This window comes from Monodelphis domestica, chromosome 2 (genome assembly GCF_027887165.1).
Source record: "Monodelphis domestica isolate mMonDom1 chromosome 2, mMonDom1.pri, whole genome shotgun sequence".
In the NCBI taxonomy this organism is placed as follows: domain Eukaryota; kingdom Metazoa; phylum Chordata; class Mammalia; order Didelphimorphia; family Didelphidae; genus Monodelphis; species Monodelphis domestica.
In genome coordinates, this window is record NC_077228.1 from 35,829,022 (window position 1) to 35,856,625 (window position 27,604).

The following is a 27,604-nucleotide window of genomic DNA, read 5'->3' on the forward strand; positions in this document are numbered from 1 at the left end:
CAGTTTGGTCAGGCTTAAGTGAGTTAAAATGAGTAAGAAACTTTGTTCACAGCCGCTTCACGTTTACAGAACTCCTGACCAGCATCTCCACATTTTAAAGTCCTTGGCTGGGTTAGGCGACATCACACACAGCGCTCTGGGGCCTCTGGATACATGGATAAGCTGCCTGTGCTGGCCGGGCTGAAGAACTTCCTGACTAATGCTTGGGGCTCCGGGAACATCAGCCCGGCTGAATCAAATGGCTTTCGGAAGGTCAGTGTGGAAGAACTGGCGCTCTGACAGGGGTGATTACGCATTGGGGGAAGGTTTCCCTCGGAATCCCCCGACTTCCAACGGCAGGAAGAGGAGCTTCAGGAGCCTCATGTCTACATTCTCGCTCCACAAAACCCATCCATACAGCAAAGCCACACTGCAGGGGCATCCCCAAACCAGAGCCAGCCGGCCCGTGGCTTCGAGGCAGGGGACACACAGGGCTTGCCTGCATGGCACTGCCTGAAGGACTCTCACCTTCTTAGTCGGCAGGTGAAGCTCAGGCTCCAACACGTTCAGGCCCAGAGCAGTCTGGTGGAAGGCGGCAGCAACGGGCTGCTCTGATGCACCTGGAAAACAAGTGCACCCTTCAGAGATTTGCCCCTTGAGGCACAATGGAACCAACAATTGAGCCCGAGGCAAGGGACTCAGGTTCAAATCTCTGCTATCCTACGTACTTTTTGGGGAGATCCGTCTCCTTCTCTGAAACTTGGTTTTCTCATACATTAAATAAGGTGACTGGAGTCAGTCGCTGGAGACGTAAGATGTTGGTCTAGGGAAAACTTCTTTTTTTTCCCCATCTCTAAAGTGTTGTGAGTCAGAAATGTAAACAAAATCTGACCAGAAAAAGGTACCATAGCACTTCCCCCTTTTCCCAGAAATCCTAGAGGTAACCTCAATCTGAAGAGAGCATAATACACCTTTCTCTGGACATCTGGCCCTTCTCTTCTCACAAAACATGCTCCTGCTATTCTGGCCATCCTCATGTGCTTCTCCTGCCCCCAGGGTACCAGGGTACCGAAGTAGCATCCAAGGAAGGAGGGCCTGGCCCAGAGTTCTATATTATTCTGGTTCTGACCCATACACGGAATGAGGCCCAGGGGTTTCCTCATATAATCAAATGGAAATAACACTCACAGTGCCTCCAAAAGTTACTACACTTCACTAACCCTTGCCCTAACCCTCATTCCCCATCTCCTTGGTCAAGGATAAAGCAAGCCCAAGGTCTGAGAATTCATGTCCTGAGGGGAAGGCAGGACCTGCAGGTAAGACAGAAGCCCTGTGGGTGCTTCCTAAATCCCTCAGGGTGACAAGTGGGAAGGGGCAGAGGAGTCTGAACTCTCCTTGGGTGGCCACAGAAGGTTTTAGGGTACAGAAATGACAATTAAATTGCTGCCAAAGGAAGAGGATTCTGACAACAGTGAAGGGCAGGAGGTGGTGTAGGAAAACCCCCACACAGAGCCAGGCAGGTGGTTATGAAAACCTGCATTAGGAGAAGGGCAAAAAGGGAAAATGCCAGAAATGCCACTGAGTTCTAGAGAGCCCCAAGAATTGATAACTGAGAAGTGAGGTGGAACATGGTAAGGTTGGTGATGCCAAAGGCAGACCTTCCATGGTCAAGTATGTACAAAATGCATATTTTCTTCTACATTTGCACACTATTTCTACTTTCAGCCTTCTACAGGCAGAGGGCATCCAAAACGGTACATAAGTGATTTGGAGAGCAAATACTTGGAAAAGAATTATACTTTGACTAGAGGGCAAACATTTGGATTTAGAAATCTCTCAGTTTGTAAGAAGCAGTATGAGGGAGAGTGTGGAAGGGAGAGAAGAGCAGGGGCACAGATGTGTTTAGGGATCATGTTTCCCAAATAGAAGTTGAGGTCAGAATATAGAAGTGTGGGTTAAATCTAATGCTGAAACATTTGGAGAAAGTTGAGGTCTCTCTCGTCAAAGAAACCCAACGGTGGCCAGAATGCACATACCTGGGAGCAGTGTTATGATACCACTTACATCTCTAGCAAACTTCAAATGCTTAAACCAAATATTCCTTTAAGTCTTTGGTACAAAAACAACCTATGAACCTTCCAAAGCACTATTTATGTTTACTCTTCACACTTACTTTCCTCTTTTTTCACAGTTTTAGAGTTGATTCCTTCCCACATCGTAGTTATAAGAAGGGTTGATTTTCCAGCATTCACTATAGATGTGCACTCATTTTTTCCGTCACCACTAAATGAGGTTTGCTGGGGGGAAAATATACCCCAAAATAGTTCAATAATGTTTTGAATCTATCAACTGGGTCATACTAGACTTTGAAACTCTTAGTCACAATTCAGTTTCTCAAATTGTTTTTATTATTCAAAGATTTTTTAAAAAACATAATTTTTAGTTATAACAGGAAATTGTGGCTATGGTCAGTCTCTTCTAGTAAACATCTTCACTGTTTTCAAACCAACATCTAATTTTGTGTTCAGGTTTGACTTCAAATTTTACAACAATTATATTAAATGGAACTTAAAGAATTCCCAAAGAATGGGATTGACCACATGTGTATATTGTATAGAATGATGGCTCTCTCAGCAGCTAGCTAAATCAGTGTTAATAAGTAAGTACTTTTCAGAAATGAGGATGATAAAATGTTGATGAAATAAAAGAGTTGGGTATTGAATCGAAGAGCTGTATGACTTTATTTCTGGCCTTTAATTTCCCTTAAATGCAAAAAGGGGATAACTACAAAGACGAAGTCTTTAATTTCTAAGTCTGTGACTACGCCCCTTTTTTCTTAAAGGCAGTTTACGAAAATCCCAGAATGAAAAAATGTTTCCATTTTCAGAAATAAGAGATAAGAGTCAGAAGTCATTTGCTCCCTCCCTCCCTTTTTCACAGGTGAGGAACACAGACTAGGCAAACAGGCCCAGCCCATGGCTCCTCTTGGCTGCCTCCTGCCTATGGGTGCTGTAGTTCTGAGGAAGAATCTTTATAAAAAGAGAACTAATCATTCTACACGGAACTGAATTAGGAACTAGATGAATGCAAAATGAGTCCGAGACCACATCCACGTTTCTATATATCTCACTGGTAAATTCAAAGCCAACTCAAATCTGACAAAACGAGTTAAGAGACTGACATTTTCAGAACCCATATTTTAAACATTCAAGTCCTACTTAGTGCAGAAAAAGTGTTACCTCTGAAACACTGAGAATGGGCGTGAAGGCCTCGAAAGTGAGCATATCCGGGGCATTTTGCCACAAAGAAGTGACATCGACTGAGGAAATGATTTCAGGAAGACCTAATAATTGAAAATAATGTCAATGCTGCACATGAGAATAAAATTTCCCCTCTCCTTTGTACAGGCTCATAACAGATATAAGATTAAGTAAACAGAAAAATTTCTTATTTAGCATCCTCAAAACTAAATATTCTTCACTTAGCCTCCTTAATTGATTCAATACAAACAATTTTGTTTTGTGTAATGTTGCAGGGAAGATCATTCCATAATGATGGTGCTATAAATGCAAGCTAATTCCTGGCCAAGCTAAATTCAGATGGAAACTTTAAATCGAGAGGAACCAAAACAATGTCCGTTAATAGATTATAATAAAGAAAAATAACTCAAAGGGTCAAGAACTCTGTACAATGAATTCAATGATAGCCTAGAGGAAGGAAGATGACACATGTAGCCTCTCTCTTTTTTTAAAACCCATACCTTCTATCTTAAAATCAACACTGCATATTGGTTCCAAGGCAGAAGAGTGGTAAGGGCTAGACAATGGAGGCTAAGTGACTTGCCCAGGGTCACACAGCTGGGAAGTGTCTGAGGCCAGATTTTGAAACCAGGACCTCCCCACCTCCAGGGTCTGACTCTAACCACTGAACCACCTCATTGCTCCCTTCATAGAAATACAGTAGACTCAAATTTCAGAATGAAACACACACACATTTTTGTACATGCAAGTGTTTGCTCTGCTCGCGCCTATGCACAGATAAGAAGCAGGTTTTGGGGGTTGACAACTGCAAAAAAATGGTGGTGGTGGTGGTGGGGAGACATACTCTGCCCTTGAAGGCAGCTTATTCCACTTCCAAAGAGCTCAAATTGTTTCCTTTATTACATCTAAAATGAGTGGCTTTTACAAATTCTACCCATGTTCCTTGTCCTACACTCATCTAGGGATTAAAAAGGACAGACGCCCCCTTCACTATCACAGCACGGCTTCTCCCCCAAGGAGGACAGAGGCAAGGTGGCAGAGCACCAGGAAGATAGCCGGCCTGGCTCGTCCAACACAATTCACCCACACAGACATAGAAAATGCACCAGGTTGATCCTGATGAGGAAATCACCAAGAGTCCTTTCTCTAGTGCAGGTTGGCACAGAGAAGTCCCTGGATACAGGGATCGTGTCTGACCAGAAGAGGCAAAGGCAAGAGCTGCCACCATATGGCAGCCAAGAGCCAGCTGGGCCAGAGATTTCCTGGGAAGAGCAGAGAAGCTCGGGTGAGGAGGGCTCCTGGGGCAGCCTCCGCTGGGTCCCAGGCTCAGGTCCTATGGCTGTCGCAAGACAGCCAGGGCAGGAATCCCAGACCAAAGGGAGCCCACACTTCCATCCCTCCTGGCTGACTCCAGGGGGCAGAGTCTGGGGGCAGTCTACTAGAACTTCAAGGGGGGCAAGTCCAGGGCTATTGCTCAGACCCAAACCCAGGTCAGGAATGCACAGACCCTGCCTGGGATGGTGAAAGCTTGCAGGGACATGGTCCGAGCTGGCCCTGGGATCCCTGAACACCACCATACCAAGAGAAACAGCTCCTACATTCTCTCTAGAACCACAGAGTCTGGCCCTAGTACGCAATAAGCAAACAACAAGAAGCATCCTACTGTAAAAAGCTATTATGTTGGCAAGGACATTCAAGACACAAATTCAGAAAAGTTTGATTCTACAATATCTACAAATAAAGCTTCAAGGAAAAACATAGCTTGGGCACAAGTTCAATGAGAATTTTTGGAGAAGGTGAAGTGAGAATTTTTAAAAAGAGCTAAACATATGGGAATTGTAAAGAGAAATAACAGCTTGGACAAAGGTACAAAAACATTTTCCAAGAAATAAACTCCTTGAAAATATGGATGGACTAAATAGAAGCCAATGATTCCAAGAGGTAACAATATTAAAACAAAGACTGATAAAAAAAAAAGAAAATTTAAGGCATCTCTTAGCAAAAACAGTTGAACTGGAAAATAGGTTGAGGAGAAAAATTTAAGAATCAATGAACAGTCAAAGATGACATCATGAAAGAAAACTTCCCATTTTTTCTCAGAACCAGAAAACAGGGTAGAAGTAAAAAGGAAACCCCTAGTCCCATCCTGAAAGAAGACTTCAATGAAAACTCCCAGAGAACATCACAGTCAAAATATAGAGGATCAAGAAACAATACTGCAAGCAGACAGAAGGAAAGAATTCAAATACTTAAGAACCTCAGTCAAACTCACCCTATGACTTAGCAGCTATCACAATAAAGGATCAGAGAACTTGGAATCCAATATTCCAGAAAGCAAAGAACATGGATTTACAACCAAAAATAACTTACCCAGCAAAAATGAGTATAAACCCACAAGGAAAAATTAATAAGACTCTTAGTGAAAAAGGACTTGCTAGCATTCTAGATAAAAAAGTCAGAGCAAAGGAGAAAACTCTGACTGTATGTACAAACACAGAAACTCAATAAAAACATAAAAGGCAAACTAACAATCACAAGGGACTAAACGAGGACAAACTATTTTACATTTTAATTCAGTGAGATTATAGGCTACATATGCCTCCTTTAAGCCCTACATCAGAGTTCATGGAGGGAATCTATTCAGACAGAAGGCCTGGGATTGGTTCTCTTATGTTCTGATGATTTTAAAAGAAAAATGGAAAAAATAGTGGAAGGATACAATAGAGGTAGAAAGGATGGGAAATTATCCTACATGTCCAAGTAGAAGTCTATATAAAGAGGAAGTGGTGGGAAGAGTTAAGACTTGGATCTTCTTCTCATTTGAACTAGTCATAATAAATTAAAGGGAAGAACATACAAATATACCACTGGAAAAAGAAACATTTCATACTAGAGGGAATCAGGAAAGAGGGAAAAGGTATTAAGGAGATAAAGCAGATTCAGGGAGGTAATAGTTTTAAGCAAAAATAATTAAGGAAGGCGAATTTGAAGAAAAGCTTAAAGAAAAAGAAAGGATAACAATCTGTTATTGTTTTCTCTGGTTGAGGAAAAGGAGGACCAGGGGAACATTAGCAGATTACAAAAAACCTAGAGCACTGATAAGGAGCTCATTCATTATTCTAGTCCTCTTCGTTCTTTTTTTTTTTAACCCTCACAGAATTAATACTGTGTAGCAGTAAGGGCTAGGCAATGGAGGTTAGGTGACTTGCCCGGGGTCACGCAGGTAGGAAGTGTCTGAGTCCACATTTGAACCCAGGACCTCTTGTCTCTAGGCCTGGCTATCAATCCACTGAGCCACCTAGCTGCATCCTCTATTGTTCTTCAAATAAAGGAAAAGTGTAAGGTAATTTAAGTTTGAATGGAATGTACTTGCCATCAAAATGGGAAAGAATAGCAGAATGAATTGTAAAGCAGAATCTAAATTATTTTTGTTTGTTAACAAGAAAAAATACTTCATGGAGGGCAATTAGGGTGATAAAAGACTGTCTGCCCTTTGATCCAGCCATAGCACTGCTGGGTTTGTACCCCAAAGAGATAATAAGGAAAGAGACTTGTACAAGAATATTCATAGCTGCACTCTTTGTGGTGGCCAAAAATTGGAAAACGAGGGGATGCCCTTCAATTGGGGAATGGCTGAACAAATTGTGGTATATGTTGGTGATGGAATACTATTGTGCTCAAAGGAATAATAAAGTGGAGGAATTCCATGGAGACTGGAACAACCTCCAGGAAGTGATGCAGAGTGAGAGGAGCAGAACCAGGAATCATTATACACAGAGACTGATACACTGTGGTACAATCGAAAGTAATGGACTTCTCCATTAGTGGCAATGCAATGTCCCTGAACAATCTGCAGTGATCTAAAAAACACTATCCACAAGCAGAAGATAAACTGTGGGAGTAAAAACATCGAGGAAAAGCAACTGCTTGACTACAGGGGTGGAGGGGATATATGACTGAGGAGAGACTCTAAATGAACACTCTAATGCAAATATCGACAACATGGAAATGGGTTTGAATCAAGAACACATGTGATACCCAGTGGAATTGTGCGTGGGCTATGGGAGAGGTGGGGGGGTGGGGGGGGAGAGGAGGGAAGAAAAGAAAATGATCTTTGTTTCCAATGAATAATGTTTGGAAATGACCAAATAAAAATTAAAAAAGAAAAGAAAAAATACTTCAAACAGATGCAGAGAGTTAAAATAAATAGAGTAGAATCTACCCTGCTTCTTTCCGAGGTAAAAAGGCAGGGACAGCAATCATGACCTCAAAGTAACAGAAAAAGCAGACTTAATTAAAAAGACAAACAAATATTTTGTTGAAAGACAAAAGGCATATAGAATGAATTAATCTCAGTACTAAACATATATGCATATAATAGAGCATATAAACATTTCTTAAAGCAGACACCGAGTTAGAGACACATATAGATAGTAAAACTATCAAAGTAGAATACTTCAATTTATCCCTCTTAGACCTGGATAAATCTAACAAAAGAAAAGAATGACTTGAATATTTCAAAATAAATTAGATATGAAGGACCTTTAGTGAATTTTGGGGATGGGAATAAAAAGGAGGATGAATAATTTCTTGGCTGTGCATTGCAACTCAGCAGAAATTGTACCAGGGCACAAAGCCTCACAAACAAATGCAGAAAAGTAAACTATTAAAATATACATTTTTATGGACCACAGGTAATTAGAGATTAAATAACTTAATGTTAAAGAATAGGTAGCTCAAAGAACAAATCAGAGAAACAATTTCATTAATAAAAATGATAATCACGAGACAATATACCAAAATTTTTGGAATGCAGCCAAAGTAGTACTTCAGGGAAAATGTGTATCTCTAAACACTTTCATTGGTTTAAAAAAAGGAAGAAAGATCAATAAGCATGCCACTAAAATTTAAACTCCAAATTAAACACCAAAATAGAAACCCTGAAAATCAAAGGATTAACAAAATGAAAGCAACTCCAATGAATTAATAAATCAAGTTTTCTTGATTAACGTTATCATTCCATCATTTATTAATTAGTCATTTTAACCTAATTTAATCTTTTAATATACATGCATACATGTGCTAGTCACAATTTTTCAGATGACATTTAACTTTTTAAATTCTTACTTGGAGAAATGCTAATTTGTGCTGGTGGAAGACTTTGCAAAATCTGTAACTGTTGAGGTTCTTCGAGTTTCTTAGGAATTAAGAGATCTTGATTTAATATTCTACAGGAAGACAAAGTCTGAAAACCAAGAAGAATATTAGAAAAACAATTCCTTTGCAGAGAAGAATATTTGCTAAAGAACAATCTAAGTAAGTGATTATAAGCTATTAAAAATTCAACTACAAGTTATAAGGAATCAAGGTATTTTAGATCTATTATACTCACATGCATACTATAAAATATTATAAAATATATGTGTGTATACATTCAAAGTCCAGCATAAATACTGTCGTTGCTCATGAAATACTACACTAAAAAATACACCCATTAAGCAAATAATCAAGAACGTACATTTTCCAAATGGATCCTTTCTGCCCTTGGGAAAAAAAATCACTCTTATTTGAAGGACTATCTTTCAAGGTTAGGTAAAGGTCAATTCATGGTCAACCGGCTCAGGACAACAAAGAGCATCTTTCAGCTTGATCATCCACTTTTACCTCTTATTATGTCTGGATATTTTAAAAACAGGAGTTTTCCCAAATGAGGATAACTAAAAGATGCATCATAGACTCTTGAGATACAATTCCTTTCTCTTCTTTTTTTTTTAAACCCTTACCTTCCGTCTTGGAGTCAATACTTAGTATTGGCTCCAAGGCAGAAGAGTGGTAAGGGCTAGGCAATGGGGGTCAAGTGACTTGCCCAGGGTCACACAGCTGGGAAGTGTCTGAGGCCAGATTTGATCCTAGGACAACCTCCTGTCTCTAGGCCTGGCTCTCAATCCACTGAGCTACCTAGCTGCCCCCTACAATTCCTTTCTTGAGAGGTGGCCCTTTTCCTTACCACCAAGGCTGACATCTTTTCACTATTAGAGCCCAAACCCTACCACCTTCCCTAGCAGCCTGCCCTCTGTCATGACCACTGGTTCTACAAACACAAACAAGTCTTTGCCAATGGGGACCCACCAACCCCTTGTCATCCATAGCTTCTCAAACCTCATCCTTGACTCCTTTGCACCGTCTGGCGTTACTGACCACTCCATACCTTCTAGATATTGTCTCCTCTCTGGATTTCTGTTTATTTCTGGTTTCTTTTCAGCTTTACTGAGCTCCCTGTGTTCCTTATCATTTCATGAAGATGACCCACATTTCCCTGGAGCACTAATTTCACATCACAAACTGTCTTTAGGACATCCCAAACTCAGTAAGTGAAAATCAGAGCTCATTTTGCAGATGAGGAAACAGAGGCTCAGAGATGGTTAACTGACTCAGCTCAGTCACACAATAAAGCACCTTGAAGTGAGTGGGATTCACACCTAGAACTTCCTATATGGAGGATGAAATCTGTTGTGGTCCTGGGAAGGGAAGGCATCATACAAGAAAACGGGCTCATGTATTGGCTAGGTTTTTTAAATTAGGCAGACTAGACTTCAAACTACATTTTTAATCATATAAAAAGGTTTAACAGCTCACATTCTTTAAAAAAATCCAAATTACTTTATAGTCAACTTACCTTCATTTTTTCTTTGGAAGGGGAACCACTCTGTCTGATTCCAGTTAATATGGGAAATGTTTCTGCAAATGTACATAAATCCATTTCTCAGTATTTATTCATTTAGGTGGCTTAAAGTTTTTACAACTTTTCCTGTAACACTTTATTGCAGAAGGTTACCCTTCATCCCTTAATTTGTATTAAGAGATTGGATTATCAAAGACTGATTTGAAGGCAAGTGGTTTAAGACGCAACTCCTGCTTTTAAGAGGTTTTTATACAGCATTTCTTATGCCCTTTTACAATTGATCAAAATTTCTAGCCATTAAAAAACACAAAAACAACTAATTTTCAGTAAAACCCTTAGCCCCCAACTGCACAGGATCATTGATTTTGGACTGGAAGGGACCTAAGAGATCACCTAGTCTATCCTTCAGTGACTTGCCAGAGGTCCCAGAGGAACCCAGGTGCGCCATTTCTCAAAGCAGCATTCTTCTCATGGCACCACACTGTCTATGCTAGGACCGAGGTGTTTAGTCAGTAAAAAAATACACGAAAATGCCTGGACCTCTGTGCCAAGGGCCACTTTTAAATATGGGGGACACAATCTCCAGCTCACTAAGCTGCTCCTGGTGGCTTCCAACATACCTTGTGAGGAGCCCCTTCCAGCCCTCCATGCCCTGCCCATGACTCAGGTGTGACATGGCCAGGAGGAAAGGAGGGAAGTGGTGGGAAGAGCAGTGGGCTGAGGTCCCTCTACAGTTCCCCAAGTCCTTGCCTTCCCAATGACACACACAAGGGCAGGGGACTTACTCGAACGCTCGCCTTGGTCTCATTCTCTGCTCTGGAGGTTCCATGGTGCCTAAGATTGGTCCTCATCTCCATATCTGTCTAGCTTAACCATTCTAATTTCAATAATTACCTTCTGTCTCTTGAAATGACATCATTTTCCACTGGATGTTACTGTCCTTCCCTCTCCTAAAATGTTTGATGCTAGACATTAAAATTGCCACAGGACAAAATTATGTTCCAGTTGATAAAAGAAATAAGTGTTATCTCAATGCCACTTCACTCAGTTTTGATTAATCAGGAGTTTGGGGATAGTGGAAGAGCAGTCTGTCCAGTAAGGGGAGAAAATTTCACATGACTTCAGTTTAAAACTTTGACCATACGTGTACGTGTCTCTCCATCTGGATGGGATACATATTCCTAGATGAAGGATTAAGGAGGGCCTTAGCTATATGTTCCTTTGAGGGGACTGACTACAAATACAGTGGCAATTCAAGGCAATGTCCTGGTAGTTCTCACTAAAATTAAACATAAATATTTTCTAAGTGACCACACTGTTCAAAATGAAGAACTCTTATGGTCTTGATTATTCCATCATGTTGGACAGACTCTGTGGAGGGGCAGCAAATGGAGGACAGAATAAAATAAAGGGTGGATAACTAGCATTTTTTTGTAGTTTTAAACTTCTAGTTGGCACCAAAACTTATCTTATAAAATTCAACATTCTCCTGATGCTGTAGTATGGTTGTGAGTCACACACTAGACGCTAAGGTATTAAAAGTTGTAGGTTATCACCCAAAAGACAAGCCAAGGGGTTTTTGGCAGGCACAAGCAGGCTCGGACACGGTATGATCCCCAAAGGTGCAGACATCTCTGGAGAGAATTAAGACTGAAAAAGAAGGCGGTTAGGTCATGGGGAGCCAAGGGGCAGCTCACATGCTCCATTGATATTGGTGCAATTAGGTCAAGAGGAAGGGCTTTCAATGCATGGCTGGTGAATGCCTCGTGAAGCAGCATTCATGGGAGGACAGAGTTGAGAGTGGCCCCAAATCAAATGGCAGGGATGGCTGTGGCACAGCAAGACTGCAGGTGCACTATACTGTGACAGGAATACCACATCCAACAATAATGCTATTTTTAGAATACTTTAAGGTTTACAAAGCATTTTCCTCACAACAGCCCTGTGAGGTAGGAAGTACAAGTATTATTATCATCCCCCATTTTCAGATAGGGAAACAGGCTGGCAGGGGTTAACTTGGCTTATGGTCACCTGGGAGCTAAATTTCAGAGACAAGATTAAAACCCTCTCTCCCTTAAAGATGTAAATCCTAAAAAAGCTTATGTTTTCATTGTGTGTGTGTGTGGGATAACTAGCCTCCACACATATATTATAATTAATGTAGACTGTAACAAGGGCAAAGATACAGAAAAACAAAACAAAACACTAGAGGGATTGAGGAAGAAGATCCTGAAAGTAGAAATGAGAAGGCAATAATACATTTGATTTTTGTATGTCACAGAGAAGTATCTTCTAACCTGAAAAACAAAATAAAACAAAAAAACCAAAACCGGAACAAAAGTACTCAACAGGGAATTGATATACAAGCCGAGTAAACATTTAGAGAGAACTTGGCTGGCCTTGATAAAGTCATACCACTTGGTCCAGGTGAACAGTATCCTCAGAGACTGAAAAAACTACCTAGCAGATGTGGTCACTGAAAGACTGGAAGGATTGAGGAAGGACTAATATCATTCTGATTCTTAACAAAGAAGGAGAGCAGCGAAGGACCAAAGTGAGCTTAAGTTTTTTATTTCTCAAAACATTTTGGAATCTATGTCAAAAGGATGATGAATGAAAATGGAAAAAGTAGTTAGAAAAGAACCAGAATGTTTCTGCAGAAGCACATCAGAGCTAATAGATTTAATCAAGAGGTAGTAAATGGGGGAAGGCTGTTTGTCGATTTTAATAAAGTATTTGATAAAGTCTCAAATGCTTTTTTGTGCAAAAGATAAAATGTAAGCTGGAAAATAGTATCTTCAGGTGTACGGCTGGACTTATGTCATTAAAAGCTTGATGTACATACCCAGGGGGATATCTATAAGAAACTGACCCAGGAAACTGGGCTAAGCATCACACTGTTTATAAATTTTTATCAGTGACCAAAAAAAAAATACTGATGTGATGCTTACTGATCACACAGATGATAAAGCTGGGAGGGATGGCTGACATTCTGGATAACAAGAGTCAACTCTGTACGTTAGAATGCTGAGCTTAATTTATGGAGTTCAAAGTTAAGAGTCATAAATCATTGGCACCAAGCACTTAAGCTAGGATAGACATTACTAGACTGTACCTTTTATCTGAAGAAGACTGGAGGGTTTTTATTTGGATGTGAGCTCAGTGAGTAGTGTGATAACCAGCCAAAAAATAAAATAAAATGCCACTTCAGGTTAGATAGTCCCACCAGGAACAATAACATGTTAATTTAGATAATTGTGATCAGCCCTGGGCATCACAGTTTAGGACTGTGATGGTAAACCTACGGCACATGTGCCAGAGGGGACACTCAGCATTCTCTCTGTGGGCACACCTGCCATCACCCTAGCACAAGAGTTCATTATTAGAAAGCCAGAGGGATGTGGGGCCAAGCTGCTGCCCTTCCCCTCTCTATGTGTGCCTAAGGACATCACCCACCCCTCTAAAAGGCTCACCATCGCTGGTTTAGGAAAAATGTTGATAAGCTAGAGAGCATTCAGAGAAAAGTGAGCAAAACAGCAAAGGTTTCACATGAAGGACTTAAGGAACTAGCAACATCTAGCTAGAAGAGAGGAAGAGAGTTAGAAGGGAGACATGTTATCTGTTCTAAAAGAAGAGGGCATACTTTCTGTCTTTCTGACCCAGGGAAAAGTTATATAGAAAGGCAAGTGTAGAAGTGGAGCAAGGAAAGCTAAGGAAAGCAAGGGATTCTAATGATCCCAAAGTGGAATGGGAAGTATAGCCTTGGAAAGCAACACCTTGATACATAAACAGCATGCCCAATTTTTTAAATATGCTATAGAGAAGAGGCCTTTTTCTGGCCGGATTCAGATTGAAGGCCTTGTGCTTCTCAGTCTTGATTGTAAGGTTAATATCCAAATTTCTTGCCTGATGTACTGTGAAATTCTAAATAAATATTGAGAAATGTTATCAGTTACTAATAGACATTATAATTATAGCCTGAAATTTTACTTAAAAACTAATAAACTTTAATGAAGGCATATTGGGCCCCTAGTCAATTCTTATTGTTCCTGCTTTACATCTCATCATTTAGCTGAAGCTCTTCTTATAGTTGCCCTTGATCTAGCTGCCAATTCTAATAGCCTTTTCCCAGTCTTCATTCTTTTTCACCTCTGTAGCCTCTGACACAGTGGATCCCTCTTTTCTGGGAGAACACTTCCTCTCTCTAGGCTTTCATGACCCTGGCTCTTCCTATTCTCCCTTATCTTACTACCAATTTTGTCAATCTTCTTGGGAGCGTCTTCTCCAAGGTCAGGCCTAACACTAGTGGGGATCTCCAGAGACTCAGTCCTGGGCCCTTTACTCTTTTCTAGCTGGCTCTGAGGGACTCCATCATCCCTACCCCTCTTTTTAGACTTCCAGGCTTCCATCTCCAGCTGCTCACTGGACACTTCAAACTCAGCATGTCTGAAAAAGGATGCCCTCCCCCTCCCCCTGCCCTTTTGTGTCCTAACTTCCTGCTCCTGTCCAGGGCACCCCCATCCTCCCAGTCGCCCAAGCTTGCTAGTACAAGTGGTCCTTCACTTTGCCCTCACACTCACCCCTTATCTCCAATCTCTTGCCAAGTCTTGTGGTTTCTACCTTCACAACCTCATGTACAGTCCTTTTTGTCCTCAGATTGCTGACACACTGGGGGAAGACCTTCCATCACTTTATGCCCTGACTATTGCAATAGCCTAAAGTGGTGGTTCTCCCTACCTTGGCTGCTCCCTGCTTCGTTCTACTCAAAGCCATCTTCCTAAAGCAGATGCCTGACCAGATCCACCCCCTGCCCTACCACGTTAGCAGCCATCTCCCATGTCCCTCCAGGACCACAGACTGGACCTTCTTCTCTGCTTCCCACCCCCACATAATCGAGGATCCAATCCTGCCACACTGGCCTTTCTGCTATTGCTCACACCAGCCTCAGGGTCTTTCCATTGGCTGGGCTCTTCCCTTGTGCCTAAGAAGAGCTTCCCTCTTTGCCTGTACCTGGTTCCTCTCAAGATTCATTTCAAATTCTACTTCTGGCTAAAGGCCTTTCCTTTTAAGTCGACCTGCCCTCTACACTAAATCTCACATGACCATGGTTGTTTGCATACTATGAACAGTATTAAAATGGAAGCTGAGGACATACATGGTCTGTTTTTGCCTCTTTGTATATTTAGCGCTCAGGACAGCGGCTGCCACATAGTAAGTGTTTAATGTTTTCTGTGACTGTATTTAGGCACAGTAGTAGAGGTACACAAATGTCAGATCTCTGTATCCTTCTTCACCTATCTTACCTGGCCCCCAAGCTCCCAAATAAGGGATATTCCAAAACCTAGAAATGCCACTGAAACCTTCTCTTCCAAGGACCTATTAGTGAACAAGAAAGTAATTAGCCATTAAAACTAAGTCCTAGACTCTCAAAGAACACATCTATTTTATATTTAATTTAGTCACTATAAAATAGAAGATTTGAGGGCTTCATAAAACTGATTCCTGAGCTCATAGCTCTGAAATCAAGTCAACCTAAAAAATGGAGCAAGTGAAAAATTATCTAAATAAAGAGCACTGTTTCCTGATAAAACCGTGACAATATTGGTGGCTGCGGCATGCCTTACTTTCTTCAAAGAGTAAAGGGATCACCATCAACAGGTAGAAATAGCACTAAAAAAACATAATACAGCTATTTGCTTATAGGGCATCATAAGCTGGTCTTGGCGATGATGAATCAATCCCCTGATTGTGCTGGCTTAAATAAATTATTTACATCCTTAACTTGGGTTGTTTCCTCAATAGGGAATATGTTGCTGGAAATTGTTGTCTCCATTTTACCCAATTAAACATGTGAACTGATACTATGACTAGAAAAGAGGTTTAGTGTGGGGTGCCTTCAGGTAAAAGCATGACCTTGCTTTTTTTTAAGGGGACGGGGCCCAGCTAGCTAATTCTGTTAATCCATGACTGTTACCACCTACTTACAGTAAGTCAGGTTAGGTTTCACATTCCTTCCTTTAGTCCTGCACAATAAGATTCTCTTAGGTGTCCACTGCAGAGCTGTCAAAGTCTGGTCCTCCCAAAACTCCCTAGCAGCCCAAATCAGATTAAAATGTAATTGGCAAATGTTTTAACAAAAAAAAAATTACAATTCAACATAGTGTTAATTTGTTGTTGTCTAAAACAAGAGATGCCTGGCAGTTTCTATTTGAGTTTGACATTGGACAACTCTTAGTCCTCAAAGAAACAACAACCAGTGGCCAGATGTGGTAACTGGCAATGGGCTTCCTCCACAAACTTGAATGGCTGCTCTTAGTTCTTATACTCAGATATTTATATCAGGGATAGCTCTACATATAGACTGATATGCTACAATTACTATTCTTTTGGCTTATGTTTTAAATTTGATCTATTACTGTTAACTACATCTAACTAGTTGAATGGAAAGAGTATGAAGTTCATTTAGGTAGTTGTTATGCCATCTTCAAGTTCACAGGTATTTCATTGGTATATTACCTGTATGTTTGAATACTCTAGTGCTTTAATCTTTTTTTGTGTGTGTCATGGACCCCTTCTGGCAGTCTGGTGAAGCCTCTAGGCCTCTTCAGAAAAAGAGTGGTCTATATTCATTATTGGAGGAAATGCTAAAGCTAGAGGTTACCTAAAGATGTATTTGGATAGAAAAAAATAACATGTACCGATCCCACCCTCCCAGGTTGATGGGTATCTTGGCTGAAATCTTCCTACATATGACTTAAGCCAAATTGAAATTGAAATATTTTTAATTTCTGTAGACTTCCTCAGAGATCAATGTTAATCATCTTTACTTTTCAGTTTGATATATATACTTTCAAATGGTATAAGAGTCTTAATTTTAATCTATATTGATAGGTAAGTAAAATGCTCAAATTTTAACATTTATGTCAGTGCACATGGTATATTAAATTTTGTAAGGCAGGACAAATTTAACCATTTAAATGAAGATGACACCATGATGATATACAAATGGTAATAGAATACAAAACCAGTGTAAAATTTTTATCATCAAACCTTTGGAGATAAAATAACTGGTTGTGTCATGCTAGTATCAAGTTACCAATTGTTGGTGAAAATATCTAGTCTGTCTTCTTGTTTTTCTCCAGTGATGCAGATATAATCCATTTGTGCCCACCCATCTCTCTTGTCCATGTCCTCCCATAAATCTACCATGGGGAGAGTACCCACATCAAGGGCATCTTTGCATTTGCTTGCCATTGCATGGATACCATTAGAGCAAGGAACTGGTTCTCTCTTTATGTTGTTAATAAACAAAGCCACCTACTTTTCCAATCATGTATTTCTCTGACAGAGAATGGTTATGCAAAACTAAAGGATTCTAGTAAGCACAGTCTTGGACTATTACTCCTATGAAAACCCTTAGTTTCTCTGTAATTTGTACTTTGGGAAAAGTCATTAAAATGTCCTTTAATGTTGGTGTGTTTAGTTTCTTAATGTATACACACATTTATAAGAAATGATCGATAACAAACCTTACTCCTTTTGGTCCCTAAAAAGATATCTCCCCATTAAGAACTCTTTAGATTCTAGGATTATGGTTAAGATTACAAAAAAAAAAAAAAAGACACACAATGTTGCTCACAAGCTACAGCACAGAACTGGAAAAATCCCTTTTTCATAGGGGGGATTATTTTTTCTTACTATATCTACCTTTGGACTATTTAGAATAGGATAAAGAACATTCCCGACTCACTGGTTTAACGTTGTTCCATTTAAACAAACAGGAAATTCAATTGCACCTTTTTCCATTAAAGGATACACTCCAATTTATTGGAAGAGATTTAGAGGATGTTTTAAGGTTTAATTACTCCTCCCCCCACCTTTCTAAGAAATGTATTTTTCCAATTTCAAAACCGGATGTAAATGAAAGAACTGTGGTATCCTGTTTTGTGACATGACCAATTGTGGACATGCCATGATGACACTAACCTGAGTATGAATAAAAAAGCAGAAATTCAAGAGTCAAATTCCACACAATTCTTGAGCAATGTAATTTAATAGTATTTCTGAATATAGGTTGAGGTACAACAAGAGAGCAAATCAGAAAATAAAAACTGGAAACGGTCTCAATTAAAACTGATGAGATAAGGCTGATGCAAAGGTAATTTGGATCCTCATTTAGGGCCAAAGGAAAGATTTGCTCACAGGTGCTTTGGTTACTGGGAATGTAGACATGGCTGATGGTGAACACACCTCTGTAAGGTACCTAAGCACACAGTAGGAAGAGTGCCAGGGCATGATTTCTGATTTCAGTGTGAACTCCCCAACGAGGAAATGCTCTCTCCCTTCAAAGCAAAAAGGCATCATGTCTGAGATGTATTGTCTTTTTGTGAGTTGCTAGGGAGAATCTAAGTGCCTTGTCCCAAGTCACATAAGCCAGGAGGAATCAAGAGATCGGACCCAAGGCATTTCTCACTATATGCTATAATGTGCTGACACAGTTTTGCCTATTTCAAGAGTAAATATTAATAGTACACATCATCATTACAAATAGATATTAAAAGGCCTGCAAATAATGTTGTTAGCCCTCCTGTATGTAGATCACTTTTCTAAAAATCAAAGTACTTTTTAAAAAGCAGCTGCAAAATGCCCAAGATTTATGCAGTTTGTCAAAACCATAATGTGGAGTTTGAAAAGCTTACAACTAAAGAAGAGACAGAGCAATTTACCTTATCAGTTCACAAGCTCTTTATTGGATGAAAAATTACAAAGAGTAAGTACAATTTTAAAACACTAAATGCAACTTAGAATTTTATGAAGGTTGCGTAATGTTTAAAAAAGGTCAAATAGAGGGGAAAAGTCTTACAATATCAATGGATCCTGAATCTTTTAACTGTTAGCATGACAAGTTTTAACTAAAGTTCAAAATGCTTAGTACTCTATAAAAATGCAATATAAAGTCATCACAATACAATTGAGGAATGTGAAATTCAGAAGTCAGTACTATATAAACTCAAACAAAATTAATGTCTAAAAGTGAAATAGGTACTTGCAAGCCAGTAGAACTTTACCAGTAGGTTTAAGTAGGCAGACATTCTTCCAAGAAGCAAGAATTTTTAATGTGACAATATTATATTATGAACTAGGGCTCAGCCTTGATGCTACTTAGGAAACAATTCATTTATGAACAAATAAAAAGAAAACTTTTAATGAATGAAAAATACCCCTATTCTCAACTTTTAACTTCTGGCTAATACATTTATTGAAATTTTTGCCAACTCATTAGTTTTGTGGCAGTGATTGTTAGTGAACTGTAAAGACTATTTTCTAAAGCAAAAGACCCAATGAATGAGGCATGAGCTACTTCTTTGGACAGAATTCTCAACTGTCTCAAACTTAACTGTACAAGATAACAGATTTAGCACAAGTGAGAATTCGACATTTAGAGTGTACAACCATTTTACTATACTTTGAGTAAAAAAAATAAGTCTAATTCAAATGGTTGGTTTCTCAATTCAAAACACTAATTCAATTCAGAATGAAGTCTCACACAATAGAGAATACATTTTACAACCTTGCTTTCCATGATAAACCAGATTACAGTCACTATAAAGTGAGATGCCCTTTAGTGACCCTTTATTTTGTGATAAGCTAATGTAGATCTAACATTTTAAAATGTTTTATTAAGCGATTGTCTCTATTTTTGTCAACTGTTAATTCTCTCTTGGACATTACAAGCCTATCAGAGACTCATACAAGTTCACATACTTCAAGGCAGGAAGGTGAGATTGGGATGGAAAACAAGGCAAACACAGATCTGGCAGTACAAATCATAGCTTCCTGTTAGATGCAACAAATATTCCTTAAAGATATCAGTTCTAGCCTTTCAAGGAACACTGTGCCAGCTACACAGAGAGACTTAAAAAGGGCAGCTAACCTGATTCAGAATCACTGCTATCAGAAGAGCTCGAGTCACTGCTGCTGCTGCCCGAGCCGGAGGAACTGCTGCCACCACCGCTGCTGCTGCTGCTCTCACTCAGCCGAGTGGCCCCTCCTGCTGCCTTGGGCAATTGAGTTTTCTCAGCTGCAAAACAGGGGGAGAGATTAAACTACCAGTGGAATTAAGGAGCCGCACCAACACTTTAAAACAGTCACCTACATTTTGTTTGGCGTTTTCTAGAATTTAACCGGTTACTGACATCCAGTAACCGCTTTTCCAACTCCTGTTTTTTCTGTGAATGAAGCTCTTCTTTGGATTTCATTATTTTCTTAGCTGCATGATTTAGGACAAAAAGTGAGCATGACCACAACCAAAAGTAAATACCAGTTAGACTGCTGCTAATTTGCAGAGATACATACCGTGAAATTTTCTGGGTCTTTTTCTCAGACAGGCCATGACATATTTTTCCAGTTCTCTCAGGGTTGATGCTTTCAGTGTTTCAAAGTCGATTTCTATCTCATCAGGATTAGAATTCCTTAAAGATGGTTCTCTTGACTCTATGATATGGACCACTCGCCCAAGCTTGTCTCCAGGGAGTTTGTTTATATCCAAGCTTAATTGTCTTTTCTCATCATAATTCATAGGTTTAGCATTATCTTCATCTTCAGATTTATATGTCAAGATTTGTTGCTTGGCCTTTTTTGGCTGACTGTAACAAATTTTATTTTGCTTAGTAAAGTTCACATAATGTGATTTATGCATATATATAAAAATAGACTATGTGAAGTAAAGTTAAACTACAAAAAAATTACCTGCTTTTCAGCTTTTTCTTTAGTTTTATTTGCTTAAAATTTTTCCTCTGACTTTCATCTTTGTTGATAAATTTCTTTTTTTCTTTCCTCTTCTCTCTTTTAGATCTTTCATTCTTTTTCTTTAACTTATGGTAAGGTACTTGAGACAGAACTTGTAGTTGTTGATGAACAGCTTTGAGCTAATAAAGAAATATTTATATAACCTTTAAAATTAAACATTAAAGATATCTATAAAAATGAAAGTGCTGCAAATTCAGAATATTATCTTAATTGAATAAACTTAAGACTCTCACATTCCCTTGAAGTCTTACACATTCAATTTTATTAATTTACTCTCCTAAGAGAAAGTATTTTCCTTGCTTTAAATATAGATTAGTGGTCTCCAACTTTCAGGCATGAAATAAAAAGACAGAATAAAGAAACAAAAAATTTAATTTGAACTCATAATTCAGTTCCAGAAGTTGCCCAACAAACTAAAAAGAATGTCCAAAATAATCATGCACCAAGTCTAAAATTTTAACCAAAAAAAAAAAATATATATATATATTATAACTAGCATTTAACTAAGGAAATTGTTTTCAAAAGCTTGAAGTGACACTCATCCAAAAGGCATTTCAAAACTATCTTGTAAACTCTTTAAAATCAGACTGCATCACTCAGTGTAGCTAGCAATATGGAAATTTCTCAATGTAAATAACGAGTTTGGGGTTCAAATAAATACCAACCATTTCAAATTTCTTTGTTTACCTAAACCTAGTGAAAACAATACCCTGGTTAATTTAACTGAAGAAAATACATTTAACAGTGCACAAATATATTTGTAGATGATATGATGGTCTACTTAAAGAATCCTCGAGAATCAATCAAAAAGCTAGTTGAAATAATCAACAACCTTAGCAAAGTTGCAGGATACAAAATAAACCCACATAAGTCATCAGCATTTCTATATATCTCCAACACATCTCAGCAGCAAGAATTAGAAAGAGAAATTCCATTTAAAATCACCCTAAACAATATAAAATATGTAGGAATTTATCTGCCAAGACAAACACAGGAACTTTATGAACACAACTACAAAACACTCTCCACATATAAAACTAGATCTAAACAATTGGAAAAACATCGATTGCTCATGGGTAGGATGAGCTAACATAATAAAAATGACAATCCTACCCAAATTAATTTACTTATTTATTAGTGCCATACCCATTGAACTACCAAAAATCTTTGTTACTTAATTAGAAAAAACCATAACAAAGTTCATTTGGAAGAACAAAAGATCAAGGATATCCAGGGAAATCATGAAAAAAAAATGTGAAGGAAGGAGGCCTTGCAGTACCAGATCTCAAACTATACTATAAAGCAATGGTCATCAAAACAATTTGGTACTGGTTAAGAGACAGAAAGGAGGATCAGTGGAATAGACTTGGGGTAAGTGACTTCAGCAAGACAGTATATGATAAGCCCAAAGATTCCAGCTTTGGGGACCAAAATCCCCTATTTGATAAAAACTGCTGGGAAAACTGGAAGACAGTATGGGAGAGATTAGGTCTGGATCAACATCTTACTCTCTACACCAAGATAAACTCAAAATGGGTGAATGACTTGAATATAAAGAAGGAAACTATAAATAAATTTGGTGAACACAGAATAGTTTACATGTCAGATCTTTGGGAAAGGAAAGACTTTAAAACCAAGCAAGAGCTAGGGGGAAAAAAATCACAAAATGTAAAATCAATAATTTTGATTACATCAAATGAAAAAGTTTTTGTACAAACAAAACTAATGCATCCAAAATAGGAAGGGAAGCAACAAACTGGGAAACAATCTTCATTACAAAAACCTCTGACAAAGGTCTAATTACTCAAATTTATAAAGAGCCAAATCAATTGTACAAAAAAAAAATCAAGCCTTCTCCAATTGATAAATGGGCAAGGGACATGCATAGGCAATTTTCAGATAAAGAAATCAAAACTATTAATAAGTACATGAAAAAGTGCTCTAAATCTCTTATAATCAGAGAGATGCAAATCAAAACAACTCTGAGGTATCACCTCACACCTAGCAGAATGGCTAATGACAGCAAAGGAAAGTAATGAATGCTGGAGGGGATGTGGCAAAGTCAGGGCATTAATTCATTGCTGGTGGAGTTGTGAATTGATCCAACCATTCTGGAGGGCAATTTGGAACTATGCCCAAAGGGTGATAAAAGACTGTCTGCCCTTTGATCCAGCCATAGCACTGCTGGGTTTGTACCCCAAAGAGATAATAAGGAAAAAGACTTGTACAAGAATATTCACAGCCGCACTCTTTGTGGTGGCCAAAAATTGGAAAATGAGGGGATGCCCTTCAATTGGGGAATGGCTGAACAAATTGTGGTATATGTTGGTGATGGAATACTATTATGCTCAAAGGAATATTAAAGTGGAGAAATTCCATGGGAACTGAGAGAACCTCCAAGAAGTGATGCAGAGTGAGAGGAGCAGAACATCGTACACCGACTGATACATTGTAGCACAACTGAATGCAATAGACTTCTCCATTAGTGGCAATGCAGTGATCCAGAACTTGGAGGGATCTATGAGAAAAAACACTATCCACTTTCAGATGAAAAACTGTGGGAGTAGAAACAGAAAAACAACTGCTTGATCACATGGATTGAGGGGATATGGCTGGGGATGTAGACTAAATGAACATCCTAGAGCAAACATCAACAACATGGAAATAGGTTTTGATCAAGGACACATGTAATACCCAGTGGAATTGCCCATCAGCTGTAGGAAGGGGGGGGGGGGGGGAGGGAAATAATATGATTCTTGTAATCAAGGCATAATATTCTAAATTGACTAAATAAAATTTTTTTAAAATAGTGTACAAATATGACACAACTGATCCAGCCTAAACAAGGTACTCTACCTGCTCCTGAAGCTTTGCCAGGTGCTGGACACGTTCATCAGGTGACTCTTCAGAAGAGTTGTCTTCAGAGGAGGCATCACTGCTACTTTCTCTACAGTAGGCTTTTGTGATATCCTTTTTAATGTAACAGATGGGCATTCTTTCGATAGGTTCATCTGGGATCTTAGCAAACTGCATCTCGAAAACATCCTAAATTACCAAAAAAACAAAATGTCTACTTTGTTTAATGTAGATTTAATAGTATGAGATCATTTCCCGAGGAAAGACAAAGAAAGAAATGGTTAAAATACAACAGAAAGTGGATCTCCCTCCCATTATGTACCTCAAGAGGTTAACTTTCTCCTCACCCCAGACTTCCAAATGACTGAATTCCTTTGTGTTCTCAACATGTTCCTTCTGAAGGGGTCTCCTGCTCAATGAAAGGAATCCTATAGCAGTATTGACATGCATGCTGAGCTGGCACTGGGGGAGCTGCTCTGTTCCCCCTCTTCCCAGGACTGGAGGACATTTTTTTGCATCCTCTGCTCTCTGGGGTAAAAGGGGGTGGGGGCCCACGGCTATGGAGGGGGCTCATAGGCAGCTTGAAGTTGCAGTTTGGGCACATGGACTTGAAAACCTTCATCAGTGCTGTCCTATAATAGCTTATAGATCTCCTTTAAGTGGACCACAAGGCCTGTGCTTCACCCTCAATCCTATTTTGAGGGACCCTTTATTGACAGGGACTTTATTCAGAGGTTGATTTAATCAGATGCAATACTTGAATGCTTTATGAAAGATTCTTTAATATGTTACCAAAATCTAAACACAAACTATATTCTTAAAATGGAAAGATTTGAAATACTGTCTTACCTGAAGGGTTCTTGCCATTGTCACAACCTCATGATCTGGAGGGTTATACTTGTAGCAATTCATAAACATTAACCGGACATCTGCAGCAAATTCATGTGCATCCTTATATTCTTGGTTGTCCATTTTTTTCTATTAAAAAAAAATTAAGAGTTTTCTAAAAGTAGACAATTCCAAAAGCATACTAGAAATAAGAAGTCTTCATGAGTATTTCATTGCAGTAACTTGCAGTTCAGCAGGCATTAAGTCAGTGTCCATATAACATGAATGTTATAATTTTATTATACTGTTTAAGAGTGGCAGTAAAGGTGGCCCAGGGGATAGAGTTCTGGGCCTGGAGTCAAGGAAAATCCGAGTTCAAATCCAGCCTCAGGCACTTACTGGCTATGTGACCCTAGGCAATTCACTTAACCTCAGCTAGCCTTAATCCCCTTGAAAAGGAAATAGCAAAATGACTCCAGTCTCTCTGCCAAGGAAACCCCAGAAACAGCACGGTCCATGAGGTTATAAAACAGTTGGACATGACTGAACGATATTGTTTGGCACACAGTTTCCCCTTCCTTTCCTCTAGAACTAATAGACAGCTCCATTCATTTAAAGTAAACCTGCTCTATGGGACAAACTCATCTGAGGCAGTATGCTAGGCAGCATGGGTGACAGACAGAATGAGGACTCAAGATTATAGGTCATCATCTCCCTTATCTATATAAAAAACCAAAATGGCTTAAACCAGATAACCCGATGTCCTTTGTAGCTCTGATCCCTACAACATGTATGTGTATGTGTTGGGGGAAGGGGTAGGAGTAGGAGAAAAGATTGCCCCAGCCCCGATATATCCATGTTGCAAAAATCAGAAATCTGTCCTGGACCTAAAAAAGACCAAGCAATCCAAAAAGAAGTGACAGTAAAAGACTTCTTCCACGCAGAAGCCCACTAACAATAGGAATGGGAGCCTGCCAACAAGGACCCTCATTCTTCAGCTCTGTGAGCCTATCTCAGAGGTCAGTGTAGATATCCAGCTGAGCCAAGGAAGTACTAAGCAAGGCATACCACTCCACCCAGAAGTATGGAAGGAGGCAGATTACAGCCCTAGAACAAAAGCACCAAGTTAGGAATTAAAACTGGAGAGATGAGTAAAGTAGAAACAAACAAAAAAAAAACAAAGAAAAATCAATGAAATCCTAGAAATGCCCACAAAGAAGAAAATTGAAAGCACAAATTAAAAGGAATAATGACTTTCCTCAAGAACCACAAAAACATCTGGAAGAAGATAGAGAAACACATAAAAGATAAATTGCTGACTTTTATCTACGAAATGGAGTCTCTGAAAACTACAATGTACTAAACTAACCTATGACTTCACAAGACTGCAGAAAGAGAAGATTTAAGATATCAAAAATAACTCACTTGAAATCAAGTCGAAGACATCATTTAACAATATCTGGACTACTTAAAAGCCATGATTTAAAAATATTCTGGACAATGGATTTAAAGAAATCATAAACAAAAAAAGGGATCTATCCTAAAAGGAAGCCCAAAAGAAATTTCCAATAATGTTGTGCCCAAAACACAGAAAAAAGTACAGCAACTATTCTGAGAGTTGAGACACTTAGGAAAATCAGTGAGGATCACCTAAGTCACAAAAGTTTCTACCAGAAGTCAGATCTTTGAGCACAATATTCCAAAATGCCAAATAGATAAACTTGTAATCAAGAATAATTTATTTGCCCTGCAAAGTTGGACCTCTGGAATATGAGTCCAGAGAAACCTAGAGGTCAATTTGAGTAACTGGAAGAAACTGTACAATGATGTTGTGAGAACATTTTAATGGAGAAAAGAATGTATCCCTCTAGAACCTAATGATTATCAAAAATATTGGGAAATTTAAATTGGAAAAAAGGAGGCTTTGGGAATTAAGTGGTTCTGTTTGGAGGGTTTGGGGAGAGAAGAAAGGTAAAAGAATACTTGGTGTAGAAGAGAGTAGAACTTACTCTCATAATCAGGATTTAAATGGGCACCAGAAGAACCTCATTCTCATCCAAAATGGATGAAGGAAGGGTGAACACAATGGGGACAGAAAGATAACCAAACTTAACATAGAGCCAAACAAAGATTTGGGGGGAGAGGGGCAGACATAAGAACATGAAACTTGGGAGGGAATAGCTGCAATCTTCCTGGGCCTGAGGGGGTGAGTAGAAAGGAGAAAAAAGAATTCTAATTTAAAGGAAGTATTTCTCACCTGGGGAATGCCTGAACAAATTATGAAATATGAACGTAATGGATTATCATTGTGCTTCATGAAAGAAGAAAAGGGATGACTTTAGAGAATTCCAAGTACAACGAACACTGGCAGAAAGAAGCAGCAAGGAGGGCAGAACAGCTGTCTATAGATGCCAACTCTGAAGAAAGGACTGCTCACAGGATCTAGGGTGAAATCACCCCTACAATGTTGGACAGCAGTGACTGATGCAGACACAATATCCACTTCTGGATGTGTTCCTTAGTGGACTCCAATTCTTTTGTTCAAGATCACCGCTAAATCCTATTGCTACAGTTTCAATCTATCATGACACTTTTTGATTTTGGTGGGAACATATGACTAACAGCACACAAACACAAGGTCCAAAAATCTTTAAGCTACAACAAAATAGAAGTCAATATAAAACCTTAACTCAATGACATGAAGACTTGAAAAGACCATTAATTAGGTCAACAGCAGACAAAACTACTTACTTTAATTGTTCCGAGATCCATTGGACTTTTGACTACATCATAGTAGTTATGGAGTCCTAAAGCAGTAACATCAACCGGCTTGTAAAAAGGCCAAGCATATGCTAAATGTTTCTTTGCAAACATTTCTTTAAGAATCTCATTACAGTATTTTAACTGCTCAGTTAATTTAATACTTTTCACAACTTTATATTGTTGCTGAGAATCTGGTACAATATTCTTCACTACTTTTTCTTTTAAAAGTGGTATTTTAGCAGATTTGTGTTCAACTAGAGTTGGTGAAGATTCACTACTTGCTGTCACTATTGAAGTTGTAGGGGTTGTAGTATCTGCTTTCCTCTTCACACCCCTTTTAACCTAGAAGAAAATCCATAATTTAAACATTACTCAGAGAGCTTGATTTTTTTTTTTATAGATCTGAATTGTAAGTTCTGGCATTTAA

General features: G+C 38.9%; 1 protein-coding gene across 5 annotated transcripts in view; it reads right to left on the bottom strand.

The window, feature by feature from the left end:
- The window catches only part of BRDT (bromodomain testis associated), a 68,084-nt gene that overhangs the window by 26,337 nt on the left and 14,143 nt on the right, over nt 1-27,604 (bottom strand). For 3 of the 5 annotated variants that reach the window (XM_007480332.3, XM_007480334.3, XM_007480333.3), the window contains exons 7-18: nt 27,166-27,519; nt 24,436-24,564; nt 23,587-23,775; nt 20,671-20,849; nt 20,278-20,567; nt 20,078-20,191; nt 19,856-20,002; nt 9,916-9,977; nt 8,367-8,484; nt 3,219-3,322; nt 2,153-2,276; nt 508-599 (exon numbers count right to left, since the gene is read on the bottom strand). In XM_007480332.3, the coding sequence (XP_007480394.1) occupies nt 508-599; nt 2,153-2,276; nt 3,219-3,322; nt 8,367-8,484; nt 9,916-9,977; nt 19,856-20,002; nt 20,078-20,191; nt 20,278-20,567; nt 20,671-20,849; nt 23,587-23,775; nt 24,436-24,564; nt 27,166-27,519 (1,902 nt within the window). The remainder of the gene's footprint in view (nt 1-507; nt 600-2,152; nt 2,277-3,218; nt 3,323-8,366; nt 8,485-9,915; nt 9,978-19,855; nt 20,003-20,077; nt 20,192-20,277; nt 20,568-20,670; nt 20,850-23,586; nt 23,776-24,435; nt 24,565-27,165; nt 27,520-27,604) is intronic. The other 2 variants (XM_007480336.3, XM_007480337.3) reach the window with 2 other exon arrangements.